This window comes from Eupeodes corollae, chromosome 1 (genome assembly GCF_945859685.1).
Source record: "Eupeodes corollae chromosome 1, idEupCoro1.1, whole genome shotgun sequence".
NCBI classification, from domain to species: domain Eukaryota; kingdom Metazoa; phylum Arthropoda; class Insecta; order Diptera; family Syrphidae; genus Eupeodes; species Eupeodes corollae.
Genome location: NC_079147.1, coordinates 143,502,600 through 143,515,423, shown reverse-complemented (window position 1 = coordinate 143,515,423; position 12,824 = coordinate 143,502,600). Strand labels below are relative to the sequence as shown.

The 12,824-nt window shown below is 34.8% G+C and overlaps 1 protein-coding gene across 15 annotated transcripts in view; it reads right to left on the bottom strand.

The window, feature by feature from the left end:
* Positions 1-12,824, bottom strand: part of LOC129953677 (glutamate-gated chloride channel) — a 240,227-nt gene that overhangs the window by 78,971 nt on the left and 148,432 nt on the right. For 12 of the 15 annotated variants that reach the window (XM_056067373.1, XM_056045850.1, XM_056067454.1 and 9 more), the window contains 2 exons: positions 10,587-10,682; positions 6,918-7,030 (listed from right to left, as the gene is read on the bottom strand). In XM_056067373.1, the coding sequence (XP_055923348.1) occupies positions 6,918-7,030; positions 10,587-10,648 (175 nt within the window). In that variant the 5' untranslated portion in view covers positions 10,649-10,682. Of the gene's footprint in view, positions 1-606; positions 675-6,917; positions 7,031-10,586; positions 10,683-12,824 lie in introns of all 15 variants that reach the window. The other 3 variants (XM_056067303.1, XM_056067764.1, XM_056068079.1) reach the window with 1 other exon arrangement.

The window sequence follows — 12,824 nt, the reverse complement described above, 5'->3', positions numbered from 1 at the left end:
AATACAAGTAAATTCCTAGATTTTATATTTTTGGTGATATTAGAATACCAATTTTTTTTAAATTTAAAGATATTGCCAATTTAATACTTTCCATAATTTATTCATTAAAAATCAGGAATTTAATGCAAATGAAATATTTTTTTTTATTCTTAAAAAGTTATTATTCATGTTATTGTTTTTGTTTTTTGGATTTGGAATTGATGCAATGATAGCTATTAAAATATATAATTATGTATTTATGTTCAGGGATAAATTTAAGTTGCATTTTATTCAATCAATGGTTAAATAGAATTTTCAATTGCATTCTAGACTATATAGTATATTAAATTATATTTAAATATAAATAAATAAAAATAAAACAAAAGTTATATTTATGTTTCTTGCAAGTATATAATTATTTTATTTGCATATAATTGGTTTTAATTATTTTTTTTGGTTTTAATTTATGGAAAATAACAGAGGCACTAAGTTGTATTTTTTTTTTAATAAACGATTTATTTTTAAATAGCAGTTAACTTTGGTTTGGGTTTTTATTAAATATTTTTATTTGAGGATTGCTTTTTTAATTTTAAAGGCGCAATTCAATAATGCCATTTATGGACTTACCATTTTAATGTCACTAATCGTCATTATACTTCGAACGAAAAGATTGATTCTGACTATTGCAGGGCCATCTGTTTGTTGGTAGATGTTTTTGGTTTTATTAGAATATACAAAATTTTAATGTGGAACTACAATATAAGTTTTTGTTTTGTTTTGTGTTTTTTTTTTTTTATTTTACTTGTGATTTGTTTTGTTTATTTTAAATTTTCTGAATTAAAAAAAAAACCTTTTAACTTTAATGTGAATTAAGATTTTATCTTACAAATATTGTACACAGTTCTATTTACAAAAATGTTCAAGTTTGTATTGAAGATTTCAATGTTTATTTTTACAGCCGTTTTGTTTTGAACTCTGTACAAAAATTTACAAACAACTTTTGCCTATTCTTAAGATCTTTCAACTTGGATGCACAAATTAAAATGTTAGCATTCATTTAAGACTATGATGCTCGTTTTTCGAATCGTCAAAAACAAATAGGCCCTAGACAGATGTTTAGATTTGGATCACTTCTCATGGCCAACTCAGGCTGACTTACTTTTTCTTTGTGTGTGACTTTGGGATGGCTACTACCAAATAATTATTAAGTTCCAATCAACACCCCAACAATTATAAATAGAACAACCTTCCATAACTTTTGACAAACCATGAATGACGCAAGAACTAAAGAAAACTCCTCAGACGTCCACATTTTTTTTGGAAGCGTGTTTCTCGTATATTTGAGGTATTGATGATGGCTGAACCTTACATAAAGTTAAAACTGTCTCGTTGAAAACAGAAATCTAAGAGCGAAATCTTCTAATGCTTCAAATTTAATTTCTTCTTTCTACCAAATAATAGTAAACAGGTCTTACAGAGCACAGAGTTGATTGACTATAACCTGTGGTGGTTAAATTTTAAGGACCGATGTTGAATTTAAACCACATCTAACCGACAAGTTATTTTCTGCATTTTATTTGACCATTATCAATTTCATACTAACTCAGTTTAAACCATGGAAAGATACACAATCGAGCAATGCTCTTAAGTTATTCAGACATATCGTGCATTTCGTGATTTTTCCAGTCAATATAATTTTCCAATTAACAGGACCTCTCACGCTCGTCATTGATGAAACACAAACACTAAAAGCCCAAATAAAGGGTGATTTTTTTGAGGTTAGGATTTTCATGCATTAGTATTTGACAGATCACGCGGGATTTCAGACATGGTGTCAAAGAGAAAGATGCTCAGTATGCTTTGACATTTCATCATGAATAGACTTACTAACGAGCAACGCTTGCAAATCATTGAATTTTATTACCAAAATCAGTGTTCAGTTCGAAATGTGTTTCGCGCTTTACGTCCGATTTATGGTCTACATAATCGACCAAGTGAGCAAACAATTAATGCGATTGTGACCAAGTTTCGCACTCAGTTTACTTTATTGGACATTAAACCAACCACACGAATGCGTACAGTGCGTACAGAAGAGAATATTGCGTCTGTTTCTGAGAGTGTTGCTGAAGACCGTGAAATGTCGACTCGTCGCAGTTTGCAGCAATTGGGTTTGTGTTATTCGACCACATGGAAGATTTTACGCAAAGATCTTGGTGTAAAACCGTATAAAATACAGCTCGTGCAAGAACTGAAGCCGAACGATCTGCCACAACGTCGAATTTTCAGTGAATGGGCCCTAGAAAAGTTGGCAGAAAATCCGCTTTTTTATCGACAAATTTTGTTCAGCGATGAGGCTCATTTCTGGTTGAATGGCTACGTAAATAAGCAAAATTGCCGCATTTGGAGTGAAGAGCAACCAGAAGCCGTTCAAGAACTGCCCATGCATCCCGAAAAATGCACTGTTTGGTGTGGTTTGTACGCTGGTGGAATCATTGGACCGTATTTTTTCAAAGATGCTGTTGGACGCAACGTTACGGTGAATGGCGATCGCTATCGTTCAATGCTAACAAACTTTTTGTTGCCAAAAATGGAAGAACTGAACTTGGTTGACATGTGGTTTCAACAAGATGGCGCAACATGCCACACAGCTCGCAATTCTATGGCCATTTTGAGGGAAAACTTCGGAGAACAATTCATCTCAAGGAATGGACCGGTAAGTTGGCCACCAAGATCATGCGATTTGACGCCTTTAGACTGTTTTTTGTGGGGCTACATCAAGTCTTAAGTCTACACAAATAAGCCAGCTACTATTCCAGCTTTGGAAGACAACATTTCCGAAGAAATTCGGGCTATTCCGGCCGAAATGCTCGAAAAAGTTACCCAAAATTGGACTTTCCGAATGGACCACCTAAGATGCAGCCGCGGTCAACATTTAAATGAAATTATATTCAAAAAGTAAATGTCATGGACCAATTTAACGTTTCAAATAAAGAATCGATGAGATTTTGCAAATTGTATGGGTTTTTTTTTTTTAAAGTTCTCAAGCTCTTAAAAAATCACCGTTTACATGCTTAGTAGAATTGACTTCAGTACTATAGCCTCTTTACCATTTCAAGAGTCAGCAACGGTTAGAATGTGTCAGGAAATGTGAAGAATGGTGGAGACAGTGGATGATCAGTCTTCGAAAGAAATCATTTTCAGGACTGAGTCACAAGAGACTATTTAGTGCGGTTATGGGCTTGTGAGATAATGTTGAGCATGTCTACCAACATTATAGTAGAAACGTGCATTCAAGTGTCCACAGGTTTTTCTCTAAATCCATTTCAACTCCGACTCTAACTTCGTCGTCGTGAACATAATGTGCCTAGTCCCTCAATTTGAGATTGGTTCTAAAACAAGCGGAAAGTTGTTAGATGATGCGAGTAAGAGAGTTGAAGAAAGGAGTTTTTACTTGAGGACCTCTCCTTATCCAAACGGCAGCGGAGGAATTTCAGAGATGGAATCAACGATGGCGTCTACAGTTCCAGGAAGGTTGAACCACTTAGCGGATGCCTTTTTTTTCTTTCTGTATGACATATTCGGAGCCCAGGCCTCTAAGGAGCGGTTTATCTATCTGGCTACCCGTCCTTGGTGTTATGTTAGAATTTAGCCCTTCAGGCTGGGGGTTGTGCCGTGTCAGGGTGGCTTCCCGATAACGTACAAATATTTATTTACAAGCCTAGAATACGGACGGATAAAGACAACGAATTTCTGATCTGTACCTGGAATGTAAGGTCCCTCAATAGACCATGTGTAGCCGAACAGTTAGCGGAAGATCTAAACTGCTGCAAAGCAAATATAACAACCATTTAAAAGTGCGATGGGATGAACTGGGCAAACAAAAATGAAAAGACTGCGATATATACTGCGGCGACTGCCATCGAGAAGCCAGCGACTATTTGGGTTTGAATTTGTTTTTGGTTATAGTCTTGAGTTTCAACAGTGTGAGCGAGTGCATCACGACAATCCGCATCAAGGCTAAATTCGCCATCATAAGCCTAATATGCGCGCATGCCCCAACAGAGGAGAAAGATGAAGACACCAAAGACATATTCTTCGAGCTCTTGGAAAAGACTTATAAGCAGTGCCCTGGTTATGACATTAAAATTGTCTTAGGAGATTTTAACGCCAAGCTAGGAAGAGAAGGTATCTTTGATTGCACAATCGGCAGAAACAGCCTGTACTATACCACCTACTACAACGGATTCAAGCTGATCGATTCTGCTGCGGGGCGAGACGTTCTGGTAGCTAGTACGCAGTTCACACATCTCAATATCCACAAGGGGACATGGAAATCTCCTTATCAATCAACCGTCAACCAGATTGACCAATTTGCGATCGACGCACGACACTTCTCCAGTATACAGAATGTCCGAAAATTCCGAGGGGCCAACATTGACTCGGACCACTACCTCGTTGTAGCCAAAGTACGGCTACGGATATCCCGGTCCAAGCCAAAACAAGGAAGTACTGTGAGAAGTTTCGACGTAAGACGGCTACAATCGCAAGAGACTGGCATGTCATTTTCCGATCGAGTCTCTAGTAACCTCTGAAGGAGTCCTATGCTGCCTGCATTAAGTACTGAATACCAGTGGCAACATTGCCTTGAGGCCGCCTCTAAAGTGCTAGGTTTCACAAGGCCACAACAGGGAAACCCCTGGTTTGACGACGAATGCCGGCAAGCGCACGCAGTGGAACAAGATGCATACAAAACGGCGCTTCACTGAAGGACCAGAGCTGCTCGCGAGCTCTACGAGCTCGTAGAGCTCGGCTTCTTAGATGGAAAAAAAGAGAGCATGAAAAGCTCACGATCGAGGAGATAGAGGCATGTTACAATAGGAATGAGGTTTGTAAATTTTACCAAAAGGCAAAAAAAACTCCCATCTCTTTATCGGTCTTAAAGCCGCGTATGACAGCATCCATAGGGAAGAGATCTACAAAGCAATTTCTAGTTTTTTCATCCCTGTAAAACTTATCCGTTTGTGCAAAATGACGATGAAGAATGCATGCTGCTCTTTCAAGGTTGGGAATAATCTCAACGATGCGTTTGATGTCAAAGAATGGTTAAAAAAAGGCAATGCATTGTCATGTGAGTTCTTCAACATCATTTAGGAAAGAATTGGTCAAAAAATGAACTTTCATCACTAGAGACACAATTTTCCAAAGGTCCATCCCAAAACTCAGATATGCAGATGATATGACATAATGGTAAAATCACAGCTTGATATCAATGGTACACTTTTGAGCATTGTGACGGAAGCAGAGAAGATAGGTTTCGTGGTCAAAGAGGCCAATGCCAAGTATATGATGTTATCAAGAAAGGACATTGAAACAACGTTTAGGACACCGCTATAAATTCTGACAACGATACCAGATAATCAAATTGGGAATAACTCCTGTAAATCGCAATTACTTTGGACTTTGAAGGCAATTGAATAGTCCTCGCTCGAGCTTTTAAGACCAACATTTATAAGACAATCATCATCGCGGTCATTTATGGCGCTGAGGCCTGAGACCTTGTCAAAGAAAAATGCTACCGTCTTAGGATGTTTCGAGAGAAAAATTGTTCGGGTGATTTTTTGGTCCCGTCTGTATAGATGGAGAGTGAAGAAGAAGATACAATGGCGAGCTGTACGGGCTGTTGGTTGAGGCACAGGTCCGATCCGGATGATAGGGCTACCTTAAGTAAGTAATGGGTGTTGAGATGAAACAGTTAAGCATTTGGCTGCAAAATATGCTTAACCTAATAAAAGACTAAACCTTAGTTAAATATCAGCAAGTCTGGAGACAGAGCACTTCTCAACCAAGGCTATGAATGAATTTTGGTTAAGCGGTTAATTGTAGGAATTTAAGGAAGCAAACACATTTTTAAAATAATTGGTTGATAACTAAGAGGAATGGATGAAGTAAAGATATAACTGTCCAATCCTGAAATGAAAACACTTTCTTAACATCGAAGAGAATAGCTGAACTATTATTCTGATTCATTAAATGGAGGAGAATGCAAGTGAACTAAAAGCTTACGAGCATTCCCAAAAAATTGTATAAGATTCAGAAACGGTTATCGGAACCAGAAATATTGAAATTCTAGATTAAATTCTAAGGTTCCCTGTAGAGAAATTTGTTAGTCCTTAGAACAAATGAAATATTGAAGCTTGTAAAGTCGTGAACCTCGAAGAATGTGTGCGAAGTATAAGAAGTGAGAAGTTTTGACTAAATATGTAAACGAGTATATGCAGTAATCGTCGTTTCAATATGTGTATCCAAGTTGCATGATAGAGACATAGCAAAAGTACCATCTTAAAAAAATATGTATCTTTAAACCCACATTAGATCTTCTATTTTATAAAATGTAAACTGTGTTCAAAAAGTTCTTCAAACATTTTCAAATAAAAAATCTCATTGCATACTTAAATTTTGAAAATAAAAAAGTAAAAAATTCTAATTGCCAAAAACCTATTTTTGTTTTAATTATTATCCTAATATCAAAATAGTCTAAAATTTATAACCTTAATTCCAATTTTGTTATATAAATAAATAAAATAATAATTCGATGCATAAAATCTATAAAAATTTATTTGCGCTATAAAAATTAAAATTAAAAACACCATTTAAATATTTTGTAAAATGTTTCATTTCGATTTATAATTAATAAATTTATTGTATTGTTTTTCCTTTCTCATCACCACCCAAATTTTTTTGTTTTTATCGAAGATGAATATTTTTATATAAAAATTGAAGAGCGACACGACGACGGACGGTGGGCGATGCCGAAATAAAAGGGAATACTTTTCTGTATTTCTTGTTCGTTTTTTTTTTTCAATAGATATTTTTATTTTATTATATTTTGTTTTTTATTAATTTTATTTTTGTTTATAGTACGAATGTAATATCTTTACCTGTTCCATTAATTCCGGATGGTCGGATACGGGCATCATATTTTCCAGCACCTAAAATTTGATCCAAAACTTTTTTCTCTTTTTCTCGGAAATTTATTTTTGCATTATTTGCTCTGAAATGGTTGAAACGTGAAATACGTGATTTAATGGAATTGAAAATCTTTTTTGAATTTGATGGTGTTTTTTTTTTTTATTCGAAAATTTAATTTCGATTTAGTGTGTGGGGCGTGGGCGTGGGCTGTGGTGGTGGTTGCGAGAGAGAAGCAATTTATTGTAAGTTGTGGATGGATGTTGTGATAGAGAGAGATTTGACAGACGAAAAGGATGTTGGCGGTGCGGTGGTGGTAGTGATTTGAGATTGGAGTAGAAGTAGGAGATTCGGTGTGGTTAAGTGGTACAGTGTTTTGAAAATGAAGGTTGGTGGTTCCTCGCTTAATCGATGAATAAATTATTTGCCACTTAAGTGAAGTCCATAATTTTTTAAAAAGAATATTTTAAAAACAGCCTAATTTTGCTTCTTTTTAAACTTTGATGTAATGTAGAAGTAGAAGAAGGGTTCAATGCCAAAAAACAGTGAAAAGTCCTCTTGATTTTCAGACATAGTATGGCAACACTGGTTTATTTTCAATGTGTTTGGTGATATTTGGGAAATAATAATATAGAAGTGCAACTTTGAAGAGCTTTCAACATTTTTGTTAGGTCCTTAACATTAAATACAGACCCTAGTCATTCATACTAAATTAAAATAACGAAATTCGTAAAGGGTTTCCGAATAGAGACGGAACTATCTTGACAACTAGTGGCGGCCATATTGTTTCTTTTACTTTCTGTCAAAATATCTTCTTAAAATCGTTTACTTAAGACAAATCATTATGGCAAAGTTACAGCGTCGAGTAACACGTGAAAATTATAAAATTTTATTATCAAAATGGGTGTTCTCTGATAGCAACGAAACGCGCTCGTAGGGCCTTTTTTAAGGGGTAGAAGGTCGTTCTTTACAGTCGAATATTTAACACTTGAAGGCCAAATTCCATCGAGTCCATTGGCTCAGTGAATAATCAGCTAACACCCATCAACGTCAACGAAACGCAAGATCTGTAAAAAAATCACTGTTGTTAGTTAGTGTGCAGCAGAATCCGAGGCAGTCAATTCCGCGTCGCTCACAGAAACTCCGCCTGTCGCAGAACTTTGCATGGCGAACTTTGCGTCTTGATTTCGGCCAACACCAAACGAAATCCAATTGACACAAGAACTAAAACCAAACGTCCATACGCAGCGTGGTGTGTTCGCTTATTGAATTTCGAAGCAGAAAAAAAATCAACTCTAGCGATAAGGCCCGTTTTTGGATGAATCAGTACGTAAATAATCAAAATAGCCGAATTTGGAATAACACCTATATGTGCGAGATTCACGAGGTGCCAATGCATCTTTAATTTGGTGTGGTTTTTGGGCTTGAGGCGTCATCGGTCCGTAGTTCCTCGCAAACGATTCTGGCCTAGTCATTACTGTTAGCGGCGATCGGCTATAGGTAAATAATAACCAAGTTCTAAAAAAGATGATATCGACATCGAAGACGTATGATTTTAAAAAGATCGCGCAAATTGTCACACAGCTCAAGGCACCAGCGGTTTTCTGCTCCCAGCGGTTACATGACATATAATCAATGCTTTTTGTAAAATGTAACCTGATTTATGCGAGGGTTTAAAAGAAGATGTCGGTGAGCATTGATTTTATATTCCTGAGTATTGCAATGATTGGGAAAGACAGCGTGTTAGTTAGTAAAGTATTTCTAATTCGTGTAGTGCGGCTAAAAAACGAATCTATGTTTTTGACAGTACAACCGAAGTTGAGCTCAAGGGAATACTAATGATCATTGCTAGAAGCGAACTGTTAAAGGGGAGTAATGTGGCTGGATATTTCCCCAAGCCTTGAAAATAATAGCCAAATCAAAAACCTAAACATCTTGTGGCATTTTTGTCGACATGTATGTGATCGTTATACAAGATGTGGTTAATTTAATGATAAAAGGTTAAAGTGGCTATCCGTGATGGAATAGGACACACTTAATGGCCCATTTTGAAAAGGATTTTAACAAGACTTCATTGGGTTTTTGAAGCATTGACTGCGAAACGGTTTTTATTCCCCATTGTACAATGCTGTTTAGGTCATAATTTAATGAACTTATCATATTTTGTCGGTGCAGTTCCACATCCGAAGAAGAGGGATGTGAGTCTAAGAAAGAATATGAAAAGCTTAGTAAGTAAGAGATCAATAACTAAAATGAGAAATAGTGTTAAAGACAGAACGGGGCCCTGAGCCACACTAGATTTAGAATAATCCAATACTAGTGGTATTGATAGGTCAGAGAGGTAATTTCTAATCCAAGAAAGAAGGAGGGTTCATCAAAACCGAAGGCGCTCAATTTCTGTAAGAGAGCCTGATGCCAAACCCTATCAAATAGTTTTGAAATATCAAGCGCAAAAATCTTGCTTTCCCAAAATGATAAGTTAAGATTTTCTCCACTGTTTTTTGAGATGGACCATGGGATCATCAGTGGAACTATTGCTATGAAAGCCATGCTTCCCGTCTTTAAGAGTATTTGAGTATTGAATCAGCGTTTTGATGATCTCGAAAAAACCGACTTATTTTTCTTACAGGAGTTTCCATCAAGACTGCATAGAAGTTTTTTTTTTCTTAGATTAACTTTCGAGCCCGAAAAATGCATGACCTTCTATCAAAAAGATATGATTTCTCCATCACTGTTTATATGAGAGAATTACTATGAAATTACTTTTATGAATAGGAAGTAATTCAACTATTACGATAATCGGTATTTAAAAAACTAAGAAGTGTTAGAAATTTTATAAATACGGTAGACGTGAAAATTCCCCAAAAAAATAAAGATGCCGTTTCTCCTTTTTCTACAATTAATTAATTAAGCGAAGTCAATAATCTAGTTATGTTAATGTAAGCGAATATTTGCAAAAACAGTATTTAATTATTTTAAGTCTATAGCACCGTTATTTATAGGTCGTGAGTGTAAGAAGCAAATCGTGAAAGTGAAAAGTGCGAGGACAATCCCTTACGTGACAATATAGTTATTCAATCGATTAGAAGCAGAGGCATTGCCATTGTTTATTTTAAACTGATAAACAAAATGAGCATATAACAACAAAAATTCAATTGTACCGAGAATGATTTAATAATTTTTGTTTTTTTTTTAAATTAATTTTAAGTTTCCTTAAACATGTTTTAAGGATTTTTCAAAATGATTTTCTTTTTGCAGTGCATTTCAAGTGAGAGCGCTGTGTAAAGATGCAGTCGTTTGAGCCGTTTTTTTTTTTTATTTATTTTTCAAGTCCTTAATGACAATCTACAAACTTTATATTAATAACTTTATATGTATAAGTTATTAGCACATTTGAAATGAAACATTGTGAGATTATTATTTGCCTGCGTGTTTGAATGCAAATATATAGCACCTTATAGCAGACTCCATGTAAAAAAATAAAATACTAAAACAAAATAAAACATATTAAATTTTCCACACATAATAAATAAATAAAATCTCTAAAAATAAATTAAAAAATTAAATTTCAACAAAAGTATTTTTAAATTGCTCAGAAACAAGAATGAAATAGAAAATTGAGATGATTGTTTAATACTTACAAGGACGCACTACATAGACAGGCAAAGTAAAATACAGCCCAGAAGCAATGACCAGTGCCCATTTTATTGTTTTGTGGTTAAAAAAAGTTTTTAACGCTGAAAATAAATTTAAGAAATATTGAAAATTATGAAAAGTTATATATTTTGTTATATTTGGAGTATTTTATATGAAACTAAAGGGTGGAGTTAAAAGAGATGACTTATGAGTGAAATTTGAAATTAAAATTAAAAAACAAAATTTAAAATAAAAAAAAAGTAAAGAAATAATTGACACCTCGAATATTTTTCGAAGAAAACATTCTTTTATTTTCAAAAAAATGTATGCAACGAAGAAAAAGGTTTCAGACATCTGGTAAAATTTAAGACAAATTTTTTTATAAAAAAATAAAAAAAAACATTACTAAAAGTTGGAAAAAGCTGATTTTTCGTTAAAAATATATTTTCAAAACATTTGAGATACTGGCTTAAAATTAGTTTCGTCTTTTAAAAAATGTTATTTTCAACTTTCAGTACAATTTTGGGAAAAATGGCATCAATAGTTGTTTTAAAAAAATAAAAACCTAAACAAAATAATACAAAAAGTTGGTTAAAATTGATTTTAGAAATTTCAAAAATGTGAGATATTGGCTTCAAACTAATTTTTTCTTTAAGAAAAATCGTCAACATTCATTAAAATTTTGAGAAAAATCAAACTAAAAGTTTTTTTTACAGAAAACAAAAATATAAAAAACAATACTAAAACCTTGTTAAACTTTGTTTTCGAATCAAATATCTTTTTGAATATTCAAGGTATTGGCTTTAAACTTATTTCATCTTAAGGAAAATATTGTTTTCAACATTCAGTCAAATATTTATGAAAATCAAACAGTCTGTTTTTTCATAAAAAATAAAATCTACAACAAATTTTACTCAAAATTGTTAAAATTAATTGTTCGGTACTCGATATCTCGTGAACAATAGAAGTTATTTACTTCAAATTAGTTTCATTCATCCAATTTGTATTTGTTTACGTATATAAGAAAAAAAACTTTAAGAAATGCTACTAAAATTGATAAACAATGTTTTTTGGGCTAAAAACTCGTTTACAAAATTATATTTTTAAATCAAACTATTTCATCATAATATACAAAATATTGTTAATAATTATTAATTTAGTTTAGAATATTTTTTTTTAGAATACTTCAACTGACAAATTTTTTGACAAAACAGGAAAACCGACAAACCTTTTAAGCAAGAAAAATCGACAGACGGGATGAGAAGTTATCAGTGTTGGTCGCATCCCATCCAGTTTTAATGCCATGGTTCAATTACGTATAAAACAAAATATCGGCCAAATAACTTCCGCAATCTCCGATGCACACCTTTATCCGATGGTTAAAATGTTCGATGAAGCTAAGGCATAATGTGCCAAGTTATCTCATCCACAAGCCTTAGGCTAGAGGAAGTGAAGGGTCTATAGGAGTGCCATTGTGCTACTCAATAAGGAATCCTTGGCTTCTCTAGCCCTGAGCGAGGGCTCCATAAACTATGGCTTCGAACTCAGAGGATCAGAACAAAACTATGGTGGAGGTTGATCTGCCTAACTGTAGTCAAAATGCTGTGTTAGTACAGATTAATCTCCAACACTCCATAAAGGCCTCGGCCTCACTTCTTCTCCGTCTGGCAAGAAACGGGGAAGACATTGTCCTGATCCAAGAGTCGTGGATTGTGGGATCCGTTGTTCGAGAACTCAGGACTCCTGGATACTACACACTGTGTGTGACAGATAAAGGTGAACCAGGATCTTGCATAATAGCATTAATATATTTTTACTCCATCATTTCCGTGACAAAGATACCACCGTAGCTAGGCTGGAAACAACCAAAGGAAGTTTCTGGCTAGTGTCGGCGTATCTTGGCCATGACCAACTTTGCCCTCTCCCTGGAAAACCCTGGAGAAAGTCGTCGCTGAAGCGGAAAGGTAAAGGATCCGCCTAATTATTGGGAGCGGGCAACGGCCTTGACTGATAAAGCTTCGGTTCCCATCGATCACCGAAATCAAGCATCAGTGAGCGTTGTTAGTAGACAGATGGGGGACCGTCTCGAAACCTACCGCTTGCTGTTGTCATGTATTCTTTCTGTCTGTTCTTCTTTCTCTTCTGTCCTTCTGTCTTGAATTAATGTCTTGTGTTGTTATCACCTTACAAAGTCTAGTCGCTCAAGGTGCTGTGTTCTCTACCCTGTACATTTATCTACTGAG